This window comes from Ischnura elegans, chromosome X, assembly GCF_921293095.1.
Source record: "Ischnura elegans chromosome X, ioIscEleg1.1, whole genome shotgun sequence".
In the NCBI taxonomy this organism is placed as follows: Eukaryota; Metazoa; Arthropoda; class Insecta; order Odonata; family Coenagrionidae; genus Ischnura; species Ischnura elegans.
This window is the reverse complement of record NC_060259.1, coordinates 79,057,685-79,083,580: the sequence shown is the minus strand read 5'-3', so window position 1 is coordinate 79,083,580 and position 25,896 is coordinate 79,057,685. Positions and strand designations below refer to the sequence as shown.

The window sequence follows — 25,896 nt, the reverse complement described above, 5'->3', positions numbered from 1 at the left end:
TGATACAAACTTACAAAGTTGGTTTAATCTTTGAGAATTTGATTAGATCAAAAATTTTAGTTTATCGACCATGCTCCAGGATGTGGGTTAGTTATGGTTTTCATGTATGAATATTTTATTTCAACTTCATCTAAAGATGTCTCTTTCTCATTACAGGCTTTTAGTCTCGCTGACACTGACATCCACCACAGTTACCTGAGAATATCTTTAATGATGTGGGGTGGAGTTTGGGTTTTTTTCATGACAGAAAGGATCATGAAAGTTATAAACGATGCAAGACAAGTAAGTATTAATATTAGGTTGCTTCAATTGAATGAAGATTTAGAAGATTTTTCTTAAAATACCAGGTCTTTTATAAAGAAAGAAAACTTGCCGAAATCATCTTTGAAGACTCATAAGGAACATACACGAATAGCCCCCCTCTGATTTTTTTCAAATTCGGTAGAATGATGGAATTACATATCTACTGAGAAAGTACAAAATTTCCTCTTCCCTCGTAGTCTGTGAGCCAAATAATTGGCTCCAAATATTCCATGTCTCATTTTTCAACTAGGGGCCCCTCTCTGAAGGGCCTGCAACAAGGCACCTTTGGGGGAATGCTGCGCGTCAGTTTTTGATACCTGTACTCATGAATTTGGGGGGGGGGGGGGGGGAGTTTTGATTTCACAAGGGGAATACACGACCTTCGGGTGGCCGATTGAGCTCAAATTTTCGGATTCGGTAGATCATGGCTATCAATTCAATATGCCGAAGCAAGACGACGCACCTCTCTTAATTTTTTGAGAAAAAAGCAATATTTTCGTTGAGGTAATTTAAATAAGAATACAATCTTTAAAAATGTTGACAATAAAATCCTTGAAAAATAAAATAAAGAAAGTTAAGAGAGTTAGGATCGAACTCACCATCGTTACTTCAGCAGTCGACTGCCGTAACCACCGGGCCACCGCTATCTTGAAGAAGGTGACAGGAAATACCGTATATATAACATAGATCCATTTTTTATGATTTTTAATTGCTTTTCTCTCGAAAAATTATGAGAGTTGTGTCGTCTTGCTTCAGCATATTGAATTGATAGCCATGATTTACCGAATCCGAAAATTTGATCTCAATTGGCCACCCGAAGGTCGTGTATTCCCCTTGTCAGCGAAAGTGGGATAAAGATTTACAATGCTAATTAAAAGGTATTCAATCTCTTTATCTTGCTAATTCTACAAGGAATCTGTTTGGTTAATAATAAACACATGATGCCCAAAGTATGACATGCACAAGGAGCATAGGAGAATATCTATCTCTGTTTTTTATCGAACCTATTAGCTTTTATCTTATGTTGAACTTGAGTTTTTACTTGGGTTAACTTTTACATTTACCGCTGCTGATCAAATATCACTATTTTTCTCATTTTTTTTTGCTGTGATGCTGGGCCAACCTTTGTAAAATACCCAAGTAGCTAATATAATTTGTACACATAATAGGGTAGTTTCCTTCATCAAAGAAAATGAAAGGCATTGATTGCGATTCGTTACCCACCATTAGTGTATTCATAATATGCAAATTATTTGGTTTTAGAAATCCCAGTTTAGACGATGTTAGTTAATGGTCAATTTCAACCTCGTTTGAAAAAGGCCAGATTTCTGCCCATGCTATACCACTCGACGTGACATCTCAGGGACCTAGATTCTTTACGAGTAGTCAGGAGTTTTACATAGTCTGAGATTACCAATGTATGCATGTGCCACAGAGCTCAGGGAAACATCTCTTAATAATCACCTATTAAAATTTCCTAAGGCCGGAAATTTCCTTCGTTTGATAAGGTATTAATAATCCTTATTTAAGCCAAGCGCTACCTGCTAGCTGGGTACTCTGCTACCAACCTGCATCGTAGCGGTGCTCATAGCCTTGCACCAAGATGGCCTCACACAGTGGCATCTGGAACGATATCGCGCAGGCTTTTCCCAGCATTCATACTTAGCCGTCGCATTTTCACACGCTTGAAAATTTTCACTTTTCATTTAATCGCAAAAAATAGATTTCGTCATTTATAAATCTAAAAGCATGAAATATGTACATATGATTATATATATATGATTGAGATTTCATGACCTGTGTGCATACATGTGTTTCCAACTTATAAATTTGGCTCTGTTTCTGAGTGTGCTGTGTGCTCAGAGCATCAGAATTACTGTAGGCTCTAACCTTTTGTAGTAATTCATAGGAAATGTAGTATCCCTTTCCAATTTATATTTTGAAAAAGTGAAAAAAACAAATTAGAATAGATCGTATAATAATTCAATATGGCAGTGCATCTTGAACTCCATTTTTGCTATGGTTACGAATTTCACTATGGCCTCACCACTGCAGGCCTGTGAGTGAGGGGACGCTCAACAAAAATGAGTTGCAGGCACCAAACTTAGGTAGATAATTACTCACCTCCTAGGCCACAAGGTCTCGGTAATTTTGCTCTTCTTCATTTGTCATGGTACTCTAACATTCTACCAAATTTGAACAAATTCAGAGGGGGGACACTTCTTCAATGTTCCTTGTCACCGAATATGATTTCATTTCATTGATTGTACCTGTCTCTCCCATATTTTGCTTCTTTGAATTTGAACTTACAAAGTTTGTACTCCATAGGGATTAGACCCTGATAGATACGCCGTTTAGGTCAGGTTGGTCGCTGAATGGGAACGTGTCAGGTCTATATTGGTCACATGGAAACAATTAAATCTTCTAAAACATCATACCATCTTGGAGAATATTTTAATTGTTTATAAGCAAGTTAACTCATCAAGGCCAATGTTCAAAGTATTATGTTACGACATGTTGACATACCAGAGAAACTAATTTGATGGACTTGCCCTCAATAAAATTTGAAAGCCTGCAAGAAAGACGTGAAATGATAAGAAACCCCTTGGAACGAAGGTAAAAATTTTGTTTCATCAGTAGTGCCATTACTAGAATTTTGTTCATTCCCATTCGTATATCCTTCCCTATATGGTCCTCAAGGAAACAATTTTTCTTGAATGCAACTTCAACGAACGTCTGAAATCTTAATGTTTTCTCCTCATCTTCTTTTGGCATTAACCTGGACACAGTCAATGGTTTGTCCACCATTTGTCATTCATTGGCCTATGCCTCTTTGTACTCCATGAATACAATTTTTTTAAATCCAAATATCATAATTCTTCTGTTGACATTTTAATCCTCTTCATCTTATTCTCCTCATGAATTATCATTGTGGTTTGACTTCTCATCAGTGACTTTTCTATTCCACCTCCCTCTTTTTTGAGTACTTGAAAGAAATTTCCAAGTTTATATGTATCATGTAGTTGCCTTCCACGGATCTTCTTGCCTCCTCAAGGTATGTATAATTTATTGGTTGGTCTTCGACTTTAGCCTCTTGCTGCTACTATTTTCCCATGCTTCTCTGCATAATCTATCGCTCATGGTTTTAATTGATCTATGTAGCACAATTTTGCTACTCTGTATGAATAGCATATTGTATTTACTAATGATCACATATTCCCACCAGTGTAGGCCAATTGAAGTGTTACACGGACATAATTTCCTTGAGGAAATATATATTTAACCTAATACCAATCCTGGAAAAAGACTGGCAATTACAACTCCAATTAACAAATATGGCACTCAAATCGATGCATAAATTGGCACTATGATTTTTTAGAATGTAAAAACTCACATTAAAATTTTTCTCTTCTGGGGCGGAAAATTTTTCATGTTTTTGTCCCAATGTTGTTATTTCTTTTGACGGTTAATTCTACGGAAATTATAAAACTTCAATAGCATTTGTAAGTTGTGAAGCATTGTAACATTGGGTTAGCCACTTGTTGCTCACAACAACATCTGTAGAGTTATTACAGAGGCTTCCATGGTGATTAAATTGGTAATTGTGTTTTTTTAAATTGATAATTATGTTTTCAATGTTCCCACACTTCTCTGCATAGTCTATCGCTCATATTTTTAATTGAACTTTGTAACACAATTTTACTAATTTACTTATGATCTCATATTCCCTAGCTTCAATTGATAGTCAAAGCAGTGTTAACCCAAAAAACAGTTATCAACAGCTATACAGTTTTGACTACAGTTTGGCGATTTCTGTGTATGCACAAATCTAAGACAAACATGATTCCAAAGCAACTACTCCACTAAGGAAAAAAATGAATTTTGAAAAGTAATTACAGCATGTCTCTGATTATAGTACCCTCATTTTCGCCCAAAATCTCCGAAAGATTGGTAATAGTGGGGCTTATATCATGGCCTCCAAGCAAATCAATGGCTATTTTTCTAAAAGTTTGGTTCTTGAATATTGGATTTATTGATTTTTGATGTAGAAAAATAAGGTATTAGACCAATATTTTGTTGTTTTAACTTATTATTATCACTTATTTTTCATGCTCTTCTCCCAACATGAAATCTAGAAAAAAATCAGCCGACAGAAGATATCGAATCCTATTCCGACTGTATCAAGCCAGACAAACATCTCACATCAGTCACAAAAAACATTGGACAATGAGCCATTGCAGCAAACACATGATATTTGTGTTATTTCAGATCCTGGTGCTATATATGATTACCAAGAACAAGCCATAAAAGCTTCATTTGGTCATCAAGAGGTAAATATGTAATTGTAGTTGCTAAATTTTTTCAGTTTTAGAGTTAATTTTACCTGTATTGTTGACCATGGATGGTTTATACCAACATTGGGGGTACTGATGGATCCTATAGTGGTTCAGTTATTTCTGGTATTTCTCATAATTGGTTGTAATTAGTACATATTACATTTTTGAAATGCCATGTTTTAGTGCTTTAATGTAAATAAAACATTTTAGATTCAGTATTAACTATGTCAAAATCCATGTAATTAGTAATGTTGATCTTTAAGTATGAGTGGACAGGGTAGTGACCGCTTTAGTGATGAACTGGGTGTTTTTGGATTTTAGAGGGTCTTATTTAGTGCTTTGAACTGTATATTTCTTAGCTCGAAACAAAATGTTTTTGAGATATTCTCCTTTTCGCTGTAGGCTCATTTTGACTGTAGATTAGTTGGTGTCCTTTGATGAATATAATGTATCATGGTCAAGGTGCATGCATTAATAGTTTAGTGTACAGACTCTAACATATGACAAACATTTTTAATTCGCTGTTCTCATAAAGCAATTTATTTACGATTTAGTAGAAAAAATATAAAAGAATTTTCTCTCCTGTTGACGTGAAGTCAAGGATTTTAAATTTGAGAATCTTGTAACAATCCTTAAATTCATCGTCATGTACATTAAAACTGCATTCATTTTATTCTCGTATGTTATTTTTAGTTTTGTTTATGAGGTGCATCAAGAAAGTCCAAATTATTATGGTCCATTCTGGTTATTCACGTCAGATTACATCTTCATGAGTCATCAGATGATGATCAGTTAACATCAGCCTTCTTTGACGTACAACTTGTTATACTAGGTATTCAAAATGTTTATGTACAATGTAATCTATCTTTTAAAGGAATAATGCTGATAACTGAGGTAGCGCGTAAGTTCCTCTACAATTTTTGTGAGCATGTCCATGCTTCATTTTATGTGTTAGGTGTGCATCTACTCTTATTGGGGAAGTTGCTCAAAAATCTTTTGAAATTGAAGCTCTAATGATATCATCTCAATTGAATTGGCTTGCTTAAGCCTCAGTGAGTACTTTCAGAAGCATTTCCCTCAAGATGACAATCCCTGTTTAGAAATATATTTTCCTTCCCATGAATACATTGTAATTTGTCTCATTTTAGAATCCATTTAGATGCAACTTGATTTTAACCCTATACTTAGGGTGATCTAGCCTGTTCACTCAACTGAAATATGCTACATAAATTTGTATTTATAATAATTACTACTCTCCTACTGAATTAATGGCATTTGTTGAATAACTTAGGACATGAGCGATTGAAGGAGCAATTGAATGCTCATTGTCACCAGTCATGAAATTGGCAAGCTCCTTCAATGCCTGGTTTTGGAATGTTAGGATATTGTAAAAATTATTAACCCTTTACTCAACAGTTGTTAGCAATACTCCTCTTGGCTGAAGGCCTCTTCGATACCTCCACTGCACAAATGATCAACAGTAACCCACCAAATCAAATCCCCTCATCTAGTACTACTAGTGCTACTAAATGAGCAAAGTTGATTCGGTGGGTGATTGTTGAAAGTTTGTGCAGCGGGCGTATCGTCGTGTTAGGCTAAATTTGTGCTACTTAAAATAGATTTAGCATTGTTGGAAAGCATTAGGATTACTTTAAATTCCATGAATGGCATAATTTATTAGAAGTAGTTAGCGAATATTGGGTATTGCTAATTTACTCAGTACACAATTAGGTTTCTAGGAAATTTTGATGCAATAGATTATATATTGTGTAATTCAGGGTCTCTCTCTGCTTTTCTTTTATTGGAATTTTTCGAGATCAAACGAAGAATTGTTCAAGGTCAGAAGTTGTTATGTTCACTTTGCTAGGATTTATCTGCCACTGTTTACTTTCATAATATTTAAGATATTTCCTGTCAATGTTAGCGTTCAACGTATGGTATTCTAATTTCCTTTCGTTGCGTAGACCAGGGTTGGCGAACCCAATGGCACACAAAGAAACTATTCCACACACAGAGCTGGAGGGCTCTATGGGAAATGAGATGCGTCGGCATATGGGTGAAGCGAGTATCTGTACTCTTATTCAATAAAATTGGCAATCAATCGCTAAAAGGTCTGCCACCCCTGGTCTAGACAGGTTCCATCTCTGCCGTCTTTATAGCTAGACCCTCTCCTTGCCAATATCTTTCAAGTTTTACTTGCAAGTCACCACAGCATATAAAGTGGATTCGTATGGTCTTACAAGTAGGTACTAATTCATCCCATTGTTTAAAATAACATGAAATATGTGATACTACATTCTCCATAGTAGGTCAATGGCCCATACAGCGATAAAAAAAATTAGTCTTCTTAGTGCAAAAGTGTGAGTGATAAGTACCTAATTACAGTGCAACCTCGATATAACGACACCCCACGGTGTACTAATAAACACTCGCTATAGCGAATTGTCGCTTTACCGGAGGTGGAGCAAATAATAGCCAATATACCTGTTGCGAACAGATATACAGGAACAGGAGTGGTGCGGCGACAGATAAACATCTATCCGATAAATGTAAGCATAAATCCAGACGAAAGGCGATGTTTTTTTGCATCACTAAATTTCCTTACTCAAACAATGACTAACTATTCAAACAATTTATAAGCGCCGCACTGAGTAAAAATCATGGAAAGCATTGTTTCGTCAATCATTATGCCAATGCACAACCGACGAAGCCATTTTTCTATGCACTTAACCCATTGGCTTAGTATTTTTTTAGCGTTTCCCTTACCGAGGATTACGATTTATTTCTGCCAAATTCTTTAAATGAATAATATTTTTTATCTACGCATATAATGTTGCTATTTACTTGAAAATTTCACTTAACTACAATGAAACAATTTTAAACGTTATTTAATTTTTTGTTACCAGAATTTTGAATTTATAAAGTGATATTATTAACAATAGCAAAATTGTAACTTTTTACAACAATTGTTGTAATAATGTAACAAAGTGAAATTTCGAAGGTAAAATAGGAAAAAGTAATAGTGATATGTGTGTTTTTATATATATTTCTTTTTAACAGTGATCAAGTCACTGATATGGAAACAATCAAACGTTGAATTCATTTCAGGAAATCTGTAAAAAAAATTTTGACTTATCAGTTCCTTGAGTGAAAGTTGCCATCATACTATGTTTTTATGCGTATTTAATGTTAAATGTATTTTTCTGGTTGGTAGGTACTCTGAACTATAATATAAACTAATACTATTTAAGGTAAATTTCTTTATCTTCATGGTTTTTTGATATGAAAATCCTTGAAGCATTCGGGTATTTGAAGAGCAACACAGCACTGCTCACACTCCCACTGACTTTCTCTATATTTCAAACTGGAGACAATATCCTGAGGAACTTTCACAACTGTTGTAAAACTTTATTCCAAATCTATCTCTCTTGTTGGGATTATACTTCTAAAACTAATTCTGCCGCGAAACTTCATAAGGCTTTCATCAACAGCAAGATTTTGTGAAGGGCAATATATAGACTGAAATATTTTGTTCACGTACTGACTGATGGGAGAAATCTTTCTTAGCTTGTCATTTTCATCGAGAGTTGAATTATCAGTGAAATGCAAAAATTTAGACAGCAATAGAAAGCGTCGATAGGGCAATACTTTACCGAAGAAAGGAGTTTCAGTGACCGCTCGCAGACTCCAATACTTTTGAATTTTATTTTTCTTCACCTGTGCCATCAAAACACACAATGCTTCAAAGTGCCATCAAGCACATAATATACTCATAATTCTTCAGCAGTGATTGGAAACCATTCGCTTATCAAACTACTTCTGCGATTCATCGCTGCATTCAAAAAAGTTTCAGCAAATCTGTTAGTCTCTTGGCAGATGAACTCCCAAAAGTCAGGTTGCAAAAAAGCGTAAAAAAATCGGGTTGATTGGCATTTCCCGGTAAATGCCGAAGCACTCTCGAGTTCGTGCCAGGTGCACCACAAAAATTAAACTTTTTCACGAGGTTATTACATGTATTCCACATTCAGCTGTCTTCCTTTACTTTTTTTCTTTACTGGTTGACGCTCAACCTCTTCTTCACTAGAGTCCTCGCTACCTGTCTCACAGTCCGCGGTTTCATTGGTGCTCTCCCGCTCATCGGACGAATCTTCATCACCACTACTCATACTATTACTCTCAAACAGAGCATTCTCGATATCGGTACTGTCACAGTAATCCATTTTTCTGCTTGCCATTTTCGCAAGGAGCACAAACACCGACGAAATAAAGCCTCACGTGCTTCCGAACTGACCATCTAAATGCCAAACCCAGGGTTTATATAGCCGTTGAGAAAAGAAGAATGTATTACAATGTGATTAGTTCTGATAATGTAACGTGAGCAACGAATGTCTGAGTAAGAATCAAATTGATAGAAAAAGCGAACGATAACATAGTAATTGCTTCTCACAAATTTTCAACCCAGAAAAGAAGGTTCTCAAATAACTGCGTATTATATTGCCAGAGACATGAATCCGATATCAAAACACAATTGTGAGCAAAGTATAAAGAAATAAAACACCTGTATAAGGATCTGGTTAGGCACCTGCAGTGGAAGTGAAACACAACACTACGTCAGCATTGATAGTAAACCGATAGGTGATTTTGAAAGGGAGACGGGCCTCTGCGGCCATCTGCGGGAGAAAGAGAGGTTCATAATCCGAAATGAACTGCTCACTTGCAAAACAATAATACCAAGTGAATCGTGACATTGATAACTAGACATTACAAAGTAATATCATTACAGCCGTCTGTCAGTCTTGTTATAAACGCACGAAGCAAAATTTCAGTCATTTCAATGGGTGCGTCTGATTCCACGAAAACTAAGTCGTCTCGTTTATGCGTCCTTCTTATCGTCAGCAAAGATGAATAGACAGTCAAAAAATCACCTCCGATAAATACTAAAGGTAATCACTTTGAAGACAATTGCATAAACAGTGGATAATAAGTGCCTATGAAAGGCAACGGGTAGGCCTTCATCTGTAAGTAAAGATAACTGGCGGAAAGACGCACCCTAAAAAATGGCAGTTATACATTCTGAGGTAAAGAGTAAAATTCTGTAAAATGATAGATGCAAATGCATTTGACCTAAAGAACAATGTTTTTGTGATACAAATGTAAAGATTTCATGAAAATATTTTATTCCGTTAATTAATTAGGCGTGTTGAAAGACAGCGCTGCATTCAACCGGCGAATCGCCGGCTCTTTAGTTTACGGCAAAGTCCCGTAGGCCGGCGAATCGCCGTCTCTTTAAGCCAATGGGTTAATTAGTTCATTTACGTGATCATTCTATTATTTTGGTATTTTCCACTGAAAATTCAAAAATTAATTGATAAAACAGTATTGCGGTTATTTAATGCCTCAAATGTTTCCATTGGTGTATGTTTATTGTTTCTGTACGTTATGCGGCAGTGAAGTGAAATAACGCATTACATTTGTTTCTACAGGCGAAAACGGTGGAAGTTTGTATAACGTTCCCGCCTTGGAAGACTTTTTCTATCAAATAATGTAATACCTACATAATCTACGGTAAAAAGTTTGCTAAGCTTGAAAAATGATGTGATTAAAATTGCCGTTGTTGAAAAAAAGTTTCTTTTTGAGTGTTACGCTCGCGACGTATTTGAAGTAATACACCGAGTTTACCACGGCACTGCAAACGAGAGTTAGTTGTTCTGCGAGTTCTTCCAGCGGCCACCAGGGGATGCTCGGCTACCCACGTGACAAAAGAGAGCGCCAGTACGACTCCGACCACTGACGCGAATAGTTCACCCTTGTAAATCCGCAACGGAGAATAAATACGTCCATCCGGGCAATTCACGCTGAGTATCATTGCATCGTACATCCTACATCATCGCTAAGGCGCACTACCTACCTTTAGAGGCATCATTGCAAGAAATACCTCATACTGCAAGGGTTTTGTCGAGGAGTTGTATGTAAAAAAAGTTCCGTTTCGTCTATGTTATATGACGCGGGGAATACTTCTAAAGATACTTACGATCGAAGTCCTTTCTTCCACCACTTCGCGTTTACACCGCAGGCATGACCAGAAATTATGAGGGGAGATAACGCTTTGGTGCTTCGCATTAGTATAATCAACCTTCTGCACTCTTAAAATTCTCGATTCGCAATCTATCCCTGAAATGTTCCGCTGTAGGCTTGGGCGTAGCCCCTTTCTCAGAAGTTCCCGCAGATTGGAATGGGCAAAACCACCCGAACAAAGCTCCTTATAACTATTCATCGTCTGCATTCCTTGGGCGCTTCTGTGTTTTTATAATTTTGCAGAGCGAAAAGGAAGATAAATTAATTTCGACACTCATATTACTCCTTTATTTTTTTTTTCTCACTTATCTTTTCACTCACTTTATGTGGCATTAGACGTGTTTGGTGTTTTTTTGGCCATGGTGACTGCCATCAAATGCTTTCTATTCACGCAACTCACGGACGTGCGGGTATGCTGCCGACTGCTTTCTGCCGTCCGAGGAACAAAAGAAGGTGAAGCATTCGCGAATGCTAATGCCACAATATTTTCACCAAAATTAACTACTTATTTATCGAACGACAGTTTACCACATAAATTTGAGACTGAGCACTCCATTAACTTCATATCTAACAGATCGCTAGAAATTACAGAGGTTAAGGAGTCTTGATGAAAGTCTTCCGGCGGTAAAACCCTCGCTATGGCGAGAGGCAGCACCAAAAGGGTGTCGTAAAAACGAATTTTTTAACACGCTTATTATAGGGTCAATTGACGGTGCATCGGCTATCTCTCGTTATAGCGGGAGTGTCGCTATAGCCCGTACTCGCTTTAACGAGGTTGCACTGTATTGCAATTGTCACCATTATACCTCAGCTCAACGCTTTCACTAAGAGTGATGTTTTAAGTCCACATCAATTTTTCTGTGCAGGGAAACGAGCAAAATTTTACAAAATTTTAAAATGTAGATTTTTCAATGTTAGGGGTGTGTTCTATCTTTTCTTGTATAGATGTCATTGCTGCTAAGCTACAACTCTGCAGACCTTGTTCATACTTTTAGCATTACAGCTGCAGATTTAATCGGAGTTCTACCATTATTTTTAATGTACAGTAGAATGTCGATAATCAGGAATGGATGGGACCAAGTGCATTTGGGAATATTGATATTTCCAGTGAATAGAGCAGTTACCTAGAGGCAGGCAACTCTGCTACACAGAAAATATTTTTTTAAATCGAAACATGACTTGGCATCAGCAGAAATGATGTATTGTTGAGTAAGGGGTCAAGTAATGAGAAAAACCCGATTTAATTCATAAAATTTATGATTAAGGGCGTTTAAAAAAGATTCAAAACATTTGAAAAAGGTTCTTTGTCCATTAATCATGAAGGTAAATAAATCGTGAAAGTGATCTTAATGAGGCCATCTGTGAATAGAAGGAAAATGGCACAACATCTTTGCAATCCGACTACTAGAACATCAGTATTTTGCCTCTCCATATTTTTCAATGAGCAGCTGTTGCTAATTCCATGTCATTTTCACAACAACTGGCTTAAATATATTGGTAATATCAAATCCTCCCATTGAGGTAATCCCGCTTGAAATCCATTACCTTATATAATAACCGACTGTGAAGTTTATCCCTTAAATGTAATATTAATAGTCTGAGATAATCTTAAAATTGTGGAGAATGCAAGTATTTTGGGAAAACTTCTGGGAATTTACTTCATAAACATTCTTTGGCTAGAAATTATTATGGAGGCTTCCAGGGTGATTAAATTGATGATTTGTTTCCGAGTTAATTCCATGTCGACTCATTTTTGGCGGACGGCAGCTTAGGGGGAGTTCCAGCTCCCATCTTTTCGACCTGAAGACGGGAGCTGGAACGCGGAACCGAAACTGTTAAAATGAGTTGACATGGAGTTAAATCCGGAAACCAATCATCAATCTTTGATTAGGTCGCATGACATGACACATGAAGAGAGGCCCCTCTGGCTTTGGGCTTTGCGGCTGGGGTTGCCCTCCCAACGAACAACTCAAGAACATAATGCAGGGTTGACTTTCACTTCTTTCTTGGAACAACTTATCTCAATCTAAGGTTTTGACCATGGTTCTTTAGGATAAGTTAAAAATATTTTGTGAAGGTCTACTTGTGAATTATCATATCCAATATCAAAAACCACTGCAAGGCTCCCGCACTTGTGGCAAATGGCTGTATCACTCGTGGATCTAAAAAAGATGAACTTCTGATCAGAAGAGTGTGCTTAAACTTGGGAAAACGGCTTATGAAGAAATTTTTTTAAAGGCATATATTGATTCTCGATTCTGCAAAATTTGTGCATGCAGGTAAAAGAAATCAGTAGAATTCCTCTTTATGATGGTGGAGCTCATTGAATGAAAAACGTTGACAATCTTATTTCAAGGAAGGAAATGAATAGTTATCATTCATGTGCCAGCATATTTTTCATAAAACTGCAGATCTCCTTGGATGCATTGTAAATAATTTTGTATGTTGATGCCATGAATTCTGTTGCGCGAAATCATCACATCAAGTTATCCCAAGTCCCGTGATGAAATATTATGGAGAAGAAAATGGCAAGTGAATTGACTAGCTCTCGTGCAATTTTCGTGAAAACAGCCAAGCTTTGAGATGAAAATATAGCTGTATTTTCAGCTATGCAACTTAAAAGAATAGAAATTTTGAAAAACCCCGGAAATCTGTTGGTTGTATAGATCATTCCGTAATTCAGATTTCCAGATTATTGATCTGCTATGGTAGTTTGTAGTTCAACAGTTGCTTCAACATTTTTTGCTGGAGAGATGCATGTTAATGTTAGAATTTCATGAAGAGGCTGTTCATTGTCAGTCAAACTGATATAACTAATTTCCAATTTAGGAAAAGTCCTAGCTGTAGCAACAATTTTATAAGGAAAAGTATTGTGTGAAAAATGTAGTCATCCATGAACACATGACTTAATAGTAAACCTGAGTAGGAAATGATCAAGAATCTCTGCCCATTAGCTCAGACGAAGGTTCCTGGCACCCCTCTGGGCCTAGGACCAAGTTGTGGAGAGCCATACCTTAGAGGGTCCTAGGTGAGTGAAGCCTCCCAACTGGCAATGTAAAGAAATGAGGTTATTCACTCATGTCAGACAAGGAATTGCAATTGATCAACAGTATTTGGTAGATGGAAGAGAAAGATAAATGACGGCCGATGAATTAATATTAACCAATTAGCCACTCTCTTGTAAGATTGAAATAAAAATATGTGAAAGTGGCAGCCCATTTTTTATGAGTTATGGAAGTCATAATAGTAGAGTTTGGTTCACATGCTTGTTTGGGGAGAACCACTTATTGAGGGAAGGAATTGCTCATTTGAATCTAAACAACAATGAGCAATGAGAGACCCATGCACAAGGCCGAGGACTAATTGTGAATCGGTGATCCACTCTGCAAGAGCTCATGACATCATCAACTTATTTGTAAAAGAGTTAAGGCCATCAAGTTTTTGCTAGGAATCACTGGAGAAATGGGCAGCAGATTAAGAAACAGATAAATATGGGTGTCTCTATTGCAGGAATTCCATCACAATTGACAATAATAAATAATTGGATGAACAGTACATTTCCGTAGCATTTGTGAGTGAAGCATTACTTTCAGATGTCTTGCCCTGGCGTAAAAGGCTTCACTCTACTTAGACAGCCTGCAGATTCATTCTGAAATATGTATCTGATGTTCCTGGTTTCTCACCTTTGGGACGCTGGGCAAAATTTTAAATGGATTGATGTTTTTGTGTTGTTGTTGCTGTTTTTGCGTACAAAATATTTTAAATGAGTGTGGAAGAATTATGTAGAAGGAAGTCAATAAATTTGCTATCCAGTGCTTTTTCAAGAAACCCTGGTATTCAATTACAGCTTAGCTATGCTACAATTAAATATGTTTCCCGTGGTTGATATAATTTTATGTGTTAGCTTCATTATCCTATTCACATTGACGAGTTAATATTGAACTTGTGCTAATAACTGACTGTCATGTTGCACCTTGCCTGTAGAGTGTTACTTTGTGTTGAGTGGGGCCTTTCAGTTGATTGTTGCACTACCCCATCACTTGACAGGAGCTGATGGAAGCCAGTTGTGTTTAAGTCTGAAAGAGATGAAAAAGAAATTTTCACTTAAATTACGGAACCATGCTTATTGTGCAATAATACAAGATAGCTCATACATCCTGCATACAATGTAACACACACTTCTCTGTGATCTCAGCATTTGTTGAACTTGTGAGTAATAGTGTACTTATAAGGTAGTACACAGTGTAGAACATTCAAATGCTTCATCACATTTACATTTAGACTGTGACCACTGAAGTGATTATTATTTTGTTCATCGTCAATTAGAACCATGAACTGAATTCCTGAGGCATTAGGCCAAACTTTCAGCCGTTTTGGTTAGCAGGAGTTAGAAACTTTCTCTTTACCTAGCCTTACACATTTCTCATCCATCGTCTAGCTGCTGGGATTAAAAAAATCAATGTTAATCTATTGATCCAGTCATTGCATGCTCTAAGATGATACATAATTGTTCATTGGGTATAGCTTTCAAGTACGCAAATTATTTTGAGTCTCCACTCATGTGGTTCCATACACCTTTACCCAATGACCCCAAACTGTAATTTTGACTGAGGGCATTTGGAGACAGATCCTTCTCTATAGGTTAGCCATACCACTATCGTTTATGTTTACAATATTGTAATATATTATCAGCCACTTTTTTTAACTCAGGTTCTCTGTGGAATGTTGGTCAGGAAATAATAATTTAATTCTATGATTTTAATTCATTTTTATTCTAATACATGAAATCAAATTCAATGCTTTTTTTGCAAAAAAAACTAATGTATTACTATGAGCAGTCTGTCATTTGAGATGAAAAAATATTTACAAATTTTATTCCCATAGAGTATATGCAGCGTATAGACCGTGAACTTAAGATGATCGCGTGGTGTTAAACAAATACAGCCAATGGCAAGGCCTCCAACATTGTATGGGTTTATGGAATAACCTCTGATGAAGGTGAAATATTCACTGAATCGTTGGAATTAATCTGAAGTAATGAATTATTTCCTGATCAATACTCCAGGAAGAACATAACTGACGTATGTTTGTGTTCTGCCTTCAATTGCCTCTGTCACTCCCTCATTCGTCCCTTTGCATTACTGCAACATGCTGAGAATAGGGGAATGTTTTGGTCTTTATTCCGCTTTGTATCAAGTGAAGAACAAAGTTAATAATTTCTTATTTGTACTTCTCCATTGCCGTGTTTCTTCTCGTAGGACACACGTTCTTTTTTGTGTCCTTCTTCTTGGGGCCTGTAATGTTAGATTTGTTTCCATTAGTTTCCCAGTGCATTTTTCTGACTGATAGATTCTAACTAGTCTTGTATGATGTTAGGCACGATGTGGTGGAAGTTCGTAATATTATTGAAATGACACATTGCAATATTTCCATTCATAGATTTATTTTACACTACGCGTTTCGTCGTTACAATGACATTTTTCACACTTGAAAATGTCGTTGTAACGATGAAACGCATAGTGTAAAATAAATCTATAAGTGGAAATATTGCAATGTGTCATTTCAATAAAATTCAAACTAGTCACTTCCTAGCTGAATACAGAGGAGCACTATCGATTGTTTAACGAACTGTATGCTGCATTATCTGCCTTTCAATTACTCTGCTAGTCCCTCTCATACTCTGTCTTCCCTACCGTCCTTACTCAATGTACTATCCTTCCCCACTCCAAAGCAACAAAGATTTTAATGGAGTGGGTGCAATCGCTGCTGAAACGTAAAAGCCAAAAGTAAAACCAGTCCAAAAGTGGTTTAAACATGGATTATTCAACTTTTTACATTATCTGTTTTGCCTTCCCTTCTATTGCAATCAATAATCCATGCTCCACTCTGTATTTCAACTGTTTGCGTAAGAAAATATAATTTATGTCTTGGTTTGGAACGCTTTGGTTCTTCAGTTCCACTGGTTCCTCAATTTTGAACAAGAAATGGAAATAAAGCGAAAAGAATTGGTACAATAATTTTTGCTTAACCCGTCTTAAATAAATTTATTGGGCATGATTGAAATTTAATACTTTGGATAGTAAGATGCTTTGGATCTAATCACTTTTGGGGTAACTTGGTGTGTTCTTTAAGGCAGTTTAAAAATATGATAACAAAAATCATTTATAGTTTTTTAGGGTCAAGCATTGTAAATTAAGCTATTAAAAACTAAAACGGAGAACCTGGACTGAAAGCTAATGGCAGGAACCAAACCGGAATCTGAATCTACAAAAAGTGGAACCGATCCATCCTTTATTTTAGTAGTAATTACCTGGTGATTCAAGGTTTTGTCGAGGCCAGAATAGGAATCCTGTAGAAAGTGTCCACTCAGATTTACATAAGTGTCACTTGTTACTTAATTGATTGCTGAGCTCTGTTTAGACACTTTAGTGCTGATTGTATGGCTGACAGGCATGTAGCCAGGGGAGGTGAGAGCCTTGGGGGCTACAGACCCCTGAAATGTTTTCCCTTGTAGGGGCTGCATGTCATGCATTCCTTAACGGACAACTAGCCCATGGACTCTTTATTCTCCTACTTTCTCTTGACTTTTAAAAGGTGTGGACTGAGAGTAAGGTCTCATATCAACAAGCGAATACAGTAAAATCGTTATTATGAAGTTCACTGGACCAGAAAAACGGAGGTTGGTAATAACAAACTTTGTAAGAGCATTTCTTTCAGGGAATCATCGCAAAAAAAAACCTAGCCAAAATTCTTTGTCTCTTCGGTCTCCCGTACTTATAGTCTCAATGCGGAATATCTTCAGAGTCATGTGTATGATATCAGCGGCTAAATTATGAACATACATTAAATCCTTGATATTCAAACAATATGCATTCTGAGACCGTGTTTGTAAGGTGATAAACCTATGCAAGGTATTGAAAAGTGTGGTTATCCTGCAGAATGCTACATTCAGTGTCAAATCAAGCCTGAAACGATTTTATACTGCATTACAAGTTTGCATAAAGTCATGATTGTGACGAACTGATCTAGCTGTCCATGATAGCTACCGTTAGGGACCAAGTCGTGATAGCTATGATCATTTCAGTAAAAATCAATGATGCCACAAATTTTAGCAATATGCAACAGGAATTTATAGCTTAATTAATGAAATTTATGATTTTCCAATTTGTGTGATGTAAAAAAAAGAATAGTAATAGTTTGCCGTTATAGGCAACTATCCCTTATCACCCAACCTTTCCCATCCACCTCATCTCCAGTTAAGCGTGGCTGGTGTTTAACTCTCCTTCTGGCTACGTAGCTGGTGGCTGACTCATTTTTTCTACATCCTTGTTTGTGTGTGCAAGTGTCTTGCCAAGATAGCAATGCTCTAGAGTTTTTTCCCATAATTATTGATAATTGATGGAGTTATGATTCAATCTTATTTAGCTAGTAGGAATTTGCCAAATATTTTAGCTTATTTTTTTGGGATGGATTTAAAGAGATGTATTTCCTTATCGGTCACATTCTTTTATTGTAATAGTGGGCAAACCATCTATGGTGTGAATTCTCAGTATCCAAGTGCAGTAGAATATTGATAATCCAAATTGCTTGGAACTGGACACATTCCGGATTCATGATATTTCTAGTGAATAGATCAGTTACCTGGATGTAAGAAACCCGGAAAATATATTTTTGGAATATGTGCTGGTGTCAGTGAAAGTGATGTAATGAAAACAATCCCATCAAATTCATAAAAATTCATGATTAAATACCTGATTAAAAAGGATTGAAAACATTTGAGAAAGTCCTTCCGTTAATTGTGAAGGCATGTAAGTCATGAAAATAATCTTGATGAGATGAAAATGGAAGTAAAATGGCTCAGCTTGTTTACAATCCAATTAGAACATCAATATTTCGCCCCTCCATATTTTTTGACGTGCACCTGTGGCAAAATCCATACCATATTTCGTTTTTGCAACTTCTAATATAAACTTATTAATAATTACACAGTAATTATCAAATCCTCCAATCGGAGGTGATCCCACTTCAAAAAAGTTGCCGTAAATAATAACCCACTGTGAATTTTAACATTTATATTTAATATTAGTAGATTCAGCTTATCTTATAAGGGTGGAAAATGCGATTCATTTGGAAAAACTACTTGACATTTACTTCCTAAACAATCTTTGAAGCCTGACTCCAGAGAGAGACCCCTCAGGCTTCAGGCTTCGCAGTGGGAGTCACCCGTGGATTTTCAAAAAAGACAAACTTCTGATCAGAAAAGACTGCTTACACCTGGGAAAACGACCTATGAAGAATAATTATGTAAACCAAAAGTTAATTCTCACTCTTGCAAAATAAGGGGAATGAAGATGAAATACATCAGTAAAATTCCTCTTCATGATGGTTGGAGCACAATAAGTGAAAAAGCAGGCAATGCTACTTCAAGGAGGAAATATTTAGACAGTTATCGTTCATGTGCCTCATATTTTTCATAATGTTACAGTTCTCCTCGGATATGTTATTTTAGTATTTTAGACATGCAGCTTTCACAATTTAAACTTCAACCCACTTCTATTCCTCTTGTAATTAAGTCTGGGAAGTTCAAGTAATAGATATTGTATGTTGATGTTTTGAATTCTATTGCGTAAAATTCCATGTCACGTAATGAAACATTTTGAAGAAGAAAACAGCTAATCACTTGACTAGTTCTTGCAGGGTTAGAGTGAAGGCAGCCGGGCTATGAGACAGCAAGTACATAAACTGCTTTTGTTGGACAGGCACATTTTCGGTGATGCAACTTCAAAAATAGAAATTTTGGAAGATAGGGAAACCTTACATAGTATAGATCATTACATTAGATTTCTGGATTATCGATTTTCTACTGTATTCAATGGCCACATTTTCTCATTGGGCCTTCAGTATATATTGTGAAATGATATAAAGCTATTGTTATACTTTTAAGGAGTGTAAATATTATTTTAAATTTATTATTGTGGTGTTCTCATCCCAGGATATGGTAATAATATGGCTGTGTATATTTTATGCAAAATATGAATTGAAGGCATGTATTTAAAAAAATTTCATTGAAATTGGAGTTTGAATGTAACTCTCTTTCAATTAGAAACCACACGTGAGCCATGAGCATGTAATGCACTTTGAGCAAGGAAAAGATAGTGCAATTGCGACGGTTGCATGGATGGTTATCTTTGGTGATGGTCTTCATAATTTCATAGATGGCTTATCAATTGGAGCAGCTTTCAATGAGAGCATACTGACTGGTATAAGTATCAGTGTGGCAGTTATGTGTGAAGAATTTCCTCATGAATTAGGTGAGTGGACTAAGTATTGTTTAATGTGAGCAATTCAAATTTAATATCAAATGCAGTGGAAATCCACTTCATCATCATTTATGTGCTTAAAAACATCTGCTCTGCTTGTGACCCATGCTAAACTATTTTATTTGTGCATTACTTAGCCGTGTTTGCCGTGCTTTCTTCTTTATTTTAGATACTATCCCCTTGTTTCCTTGGCACCTCCTAAGTGTGGTAAAAATAGTCGTGGGAAAGATGTTAAAAAAATAGTGGGAGTAGGTTGATGTAAATGAGATTGAGTTTCTTGAAACAGGAGTTCAAACAAAGATTATTGAACAACTGTAACATGTTATGGAATTCATAGCGATCAAATTTGGTGACAATTTTTGACTTTATAGTGTACAGGAGCCTTTTTTCTGATCAATAACACCTCCAATTGAACCATAGATGAGTCACTCAAGGTTCATATCATAAAGATGGTCATCTATGTATAAGCTCGACCTAAGTGAATGAATTCAATAGTTCATCCTTAAATAACTCTTTTTGCTTACACCCAAGGAGTAATTACAAGCCATCAGTCACAGCTAAGGTGGAGAGCTCTTTTGATAAAATTCTTACGTCCAATAGGGTGGTTTCCTATTTTTTTATTGCCTAAATCGAAAGATTATTACTCCTGGAGTACGTATTTCATACTTTTAGATTTTTAAATTATGATATCTATTTTTTGCGATTAAATGAAAAGTGAAAATTTTCAAGCACGCGAAAATGCGACGGCTAAGTATGAATGCTGGGAATAGCCCGTGTGACGACATTCTGGTACTGGCTGCCATCGTGTGAGGCCACCTTGGTGCGAGGCTATGAGCACCGATACAATGCAGGGTGCTAGCAGGTAGCACTTGGCTTAAATAGGGATTATTAATACTCTATCAAACGAAGGAAACTTTCCGACCTTGGGCAATTTTAATAGGTGATTATTAAGAGATGTTTCCCTGAGCTTTGGTCCTCATGCATGCATTGGTAATCTCAGACGATGTAAAACTCCTATCTACTCGTTTAGAAACTAGGTCCCCGTGACGTCATGTGGAGTGGCATCGCATCTGGCCATGAGGTTAAAATTGACCATTAACATTCGTCTGAACTGGGATTTGTAAAACTAAATAATTTGTATACTATGAATACACTAATGGTGGGTAATGAATCGCAATCAATACCATTCATTTTCTTTGATGAAGGAAACTACCCTATTGACAATTAATAGTGCAGATTTATTGCTCTACCCATCACTAACTCTTGTTTTTTGGGCCTAATTTTTTTACCTCTTTCATCTGAATTGGTTTTCATGAATTTCTGTACATATCTAATTTGGTTGAAGGGTTTTTGTTATATGTACTTCCTTTCAATTTTTGAGCAAGAAAATTCCTCTCGCTGCAACTATCAGTTTCCTGCCACTGTCACTGCCTTTAACTTCTTTAGCTGTTGAAAAACCTCTTATCCACTTCATGGATTATTTTTTCAATTCTGATGTGTTTTATAAGGCATGTATTATTTGTCGTCGCGAATTGATGTGGAAGAATCTTTGTCATTCATTTTGCTGAGCACTGCTTGGAAAAATCGTGCTCACACCATGTATGGTTCTAATAACCTTTTGTAAAGCTGCATTATACATTATTCTTTGGACAAAAATATAACCGATGCAGACAAATTTTACTTATGCCTTAATTTAAAAAAATATTATACATATACCATTTTATGCTCAATTTTAGGAATCATATCAAGATTTTGCAAAATCCATTTGTATCTGATGCTATACGCTGCTAACATCTAGTTTGTGATTGGAGTGCTGTCCAATTTTACATGCATTTTATTATCATTTGTGCCAACATGAGAATAAAGTTATGTATTATGTAATAGCTCAGCCAGTGAGCAGGGCTGTGAATTCTTTGGGCAACCCTCAAATATTTTTTAATGAATGTTGTCTGCTTTAATCTCCTCTTTTTTTGTGTCTCACTGCATACAATTCGGGCATGTGTGTGCAACTTATGAAGCTGTTCTTGTTTTGTATCTACTGTTGAAAGCGTTGTGTTGTGAAATTGCTATTCTGCAAATAATGGATACACACCTTTTCATTTGTAAGCTAAAAATGTAATTAATGCATTGTGCAATCAATTTGTTGGTGGAGGGTTCATTGTTTTTATCTGTTGTCATTTTGACTTTAGCTGTTACTAGTTAGTAGTAGTGATTAATAAAATGGATTGGAGAAAGCCAGAATCTTCAGCTCTTGATCAGTTGTAGGAATGGATGGCGTGAGATACTTAAACCTCCAGAACTTGTTTAAATAGGAGTTACAGTAAAACTTGCGCAGAGAGGAATATGTGTTAACCCACTGAGGAACTATGCTGAGATAGGAAATCAAACATATTCATTCACTTGAGCCAATTCGTAGCTCAATTATTTTAAGGGAAGCACTGCTCAAGGTGCCTATGTACTGGCTAAAGGTTTAATCCCTTGTAAAAATATTAGTTGGAAATATAAATAGTATGTGTATTACTATATTAAAATTTATTTCTGTTTAGAAAGCAAAGTGTTCTGGAGACCAATTCAAAATTTCAGCCTCCTATACCAAGAAACAGATTGGGAAAAAATTTTTTTTTCACTGAAAAATTAAAAAAAAATCAGGCTTGAGCTCTTTAGGAGTGTCAACGGAAATTTTAGTGAGAGTAAAAGGGTTAATATAAATTTCAATGGATAGAACATTATAATGGAAGTGCCCTCCACTGCGCATCAGTGGAGGCTTTGGGATTCCTCTGAAAAATCCCTGCCATCATCAAAGTTTCAACGCAAGTAAAGGAAAAGAGGCCAAAGCCAATCCTAAAATGTTAGCGAGCTAATGCAAGGACACAATCCACTATTGATGCAGTTTCTGCTATTTACACAGGTGTATGAAAGTTTGCACATTCAATGAAATCAACATCTATCGCTACATGGTACAATTTCAATATCGCATTGGGCTGAAGCACTAAACTGCAGCATGTTTCAACGTCAGTCACCAACAGGGTTCCCACTCAACCTTGAAAACCTTAAAACTGTGAATAATCCGTGAATTTTGGCATATGGTGAAAAAACTTGGAAAAAGCCGTGAATTTCATCATAAAACCTTAAAAATCTCTCAATCTTGATTTTACGATCATCGAACTACGATTGACAGATGAAAAGAAAAATGGATATTTCGTTCATATTTCAAGGTCAGTCACACGCAGACATGGCAGGGATTTATCTGGACACGTATATTTGAAGCGCAATTATTGGTACGTGTCTCATGATGACACGTTGACCTTAAGCCAGTACCAATGCCGGAAAACTGGTAACCAAAGTGTACGTTTACACTTGGGAAAATTCAGACACTTCTTAACTTCCGTGGCACCCTGGTCCCTCTATTTTCTCACCCACAACCTTTAGATGGAGCTGAATTTTGCAAACGATATGTGACGTCAGGAGATTTCATTTTGACTTTTCATTTCACTTTCATTTCTGCGTTTGCATTCACTGTGTCTGTCGCATTTGTTAAATTTTTAGTTAACGTGCGGGCGATGATTGTTACGTGATCACTATTTCTGTCTAAAATGGTTTATCTACAAACCGGGAATTTGAAGACATTTAGACTGTGAAAACCTGGAAAAAACCGTGAATTTTATTACAGTAGAACCTCGGTTAATATACCCTCAGTTATGCGATGACCTCACTTATACGCCGATTTTTTTTGGTCCGGTGAATAACCCCATATGAACCCATGTATTTCCAACCTCAGTTATGAAACTTTTCACTTATACGACAAACTCGGTTACGAAACGTATTTTCCCAGTCCAATGAGATAAAATACCTCACTTATACGACTTTTCAGATAACTGCTCTACGAGAAGATTGCGGTACGCGCGCCGATTTTAGTCACAGGAGCAGGGGTAGTATGTGCTCATCACATAGATATGTCAATGAAGAATACTAAGTTTTAATAATGAGCGATGCTGTTTATTAGATATTAATTTTAACTGCAGTAGATGATCGTTAATTCGGAATATCTATCTCTAACGGAAGATCGTCTAGAATTTTCCAAGGTTATGTTTTCCGTCGCCCCAGCGAAATAACACCTAAATGAGCCGTTAAAAATCCTCCCGTACCAAAAATTTGGCTTCCAAGGTCATCCAAAAGAGATTATCGTATTTGCAGTATAGATGTAAGTCGATGGTGATTCAACACGATGGTAAAAACAGCATGCATGGTCTCATTCCGCGGGCTAATCCCGCATCCGCGGGACGAATTGAGCCGGGGGAAAGTTGCTTACGCGGCGCGCCGATCAAAATTGACCTAACTTGTATCTCAGTGGGTTTAAATCAAACAAAGTTGGACCTTGAGTAGCTATTAGCTTGAGTCTGCCTGCTGGCAAGCGTTTATTTTTTAACTGAACGAGAGTTAGTACGAATGTCCTCTGAGAATAACTCGCGTCGTCAGTCGTAACGTAATCATTAAAGTCAAATTCAAAACGCGAAAGATAAGGCAGTTCCTTTCGACTCTGGAATGACTTATAACCATTATACCGAAGTACAAAAACAGTCTGGTGTTGTGATCAGATATGGGGAAGCAAAATATTACGTGAAGATGAGTCACACGGCTTGTGAGTCGAAGTTCCCGGCGCTGAATTCGCGTAAGAATGCCGACAGAGAAGCTATACCCGGTAGATTCAATCTACTATTGCTAAAATTTCACGGAAAAATACTTTTTTAGTGCGTAAACATTTTTGAGAGGGGAGATTTTTTCGAGCTCTTAATATATTTTTGTTCAATCATCACTGACGGCAGTTGTGCGGTTATTTCAAATGCTCACTTAAAAAAAGTGATCTAAGCACCGGAAAAGTCTTACAATTAGTCACGGAATATCCCGGATACCAGTGGCGCAACTAGGAATATGCTTTGGGGGTGATGGTAGTACCTGAGGGGCGCCCCCCCCGCTCCCCCCCCGAGGCATCGGGGATTCCCGGAAAATTTAAAAAAAGAGCATGCCTGTAAATATGTTTTACATCATTTTGGCTCCTAAAATTTAACTTTGAGTAGATGCAGTTGTTGTTTATCAAAGCTAGACTTTTGTTTTAAATTTTTTTTTTTCAATTCTCTGCGGCTTTGGAGGGGGATCTATCCCCTCATCGACCCACCATAATTACGCCACTGCCGGGTGCTCCATATTATCTATGGCATGGTATTTAGAGGGAAGAAACCGACAGCTGGGGTCATTTTCGACATGAGGTAAGGGAGGGAGTATAGAAACCCTGTGTTGGAATTAGCCAGGTTGTAACAATAGGCTTAACCAGGGCTTAATGTTCCATCTGCCGGACATGGTGTTGCACTGGAAGTTCCGTCCACACTACTTTCAAGCAGGGATACAGCCATCTCTGAAAACTTTCTGCCTCGGCCATGACATGAACCCTGGTCCATAGGGTGGGAAGCCTTCGTGATACATTAGTGAAATTTTGCTCCCTAGTTATGGGGTTAATTTGGATGACTTTCCTTAGGTATTTCATTTCTTTAATCTACAATCATGGGTTTGCCTATAGGTGGTGAAATGAATTTCCTGAAGCTGCTTTTAATGAGTCAACTTTTTTAAAAAATTGGCTTCTCTGTGAACATTTAGTGTCATCATTCCGAAATCTCTCCAGTATGATAGCCTTGCAGATCAGTACCAGAAATGCTAGATGTTCAACCGCGGATAATGTTGTTCAGGAATGTAGAATTATATTTCTCTTAAAGTAACACATCATCTGTGGTGTTGCTTGTGTGAAAATAAGATCATTAGGCTTCAATTTCTTGCCTCCAAATGAGTAATTGCATCCTGGAAACAAACCG

At 36.8% G+C, this 25,896-nt stretch overlaps 1 protein-coding gene and 1 long non-coding RNA gene across 5 annotated transcripts in view; one reads left to right on the top strand and one right to left on the bottom strand.

The window, feature by feature from the left end:
• Positions 1-25,896, top strand: part of LOC124170750 (metal cation symporter ZIP14-like) — a 46,994-nt gene that overhangs the window by 12,790 nt on the left and 8,308 nt on the right. For all 4 annotated transcript variants that reach the window (XM_046549679.1, XM_046549680.1, XM_046549681.1 and 1 more), the window contains exons 5-7: positions 157-282; positions 4,440-4,634; positions 19,819-20,026. In XM_046549679.1, coding sequence (XP_046405635.1) covers positions 157-282; positions 4,440-4,634; positions 19,819-20,026 — 529 coding nt within the window. The remainder of the gene's footprint in view (positions 1-156; positions 283-4,439; positions 4,635-19,818; positions 20,027-25,896) is intronic.
• Positions 14,171-25,896, bottom strand: part of LOC124170751 — a 127,415-nt gene continuing 115,689 nt past the window's right edge. Inside the window, exon 2 of the long non-coding RNA XR_006867578.1 lies at positions 14,171-14,791. This is a non-coding gene — a long non-coding RNA (uncharacterized LOC124170751). The remainder of the gene's footprint in view (positions 14,792-25,896) is intronic.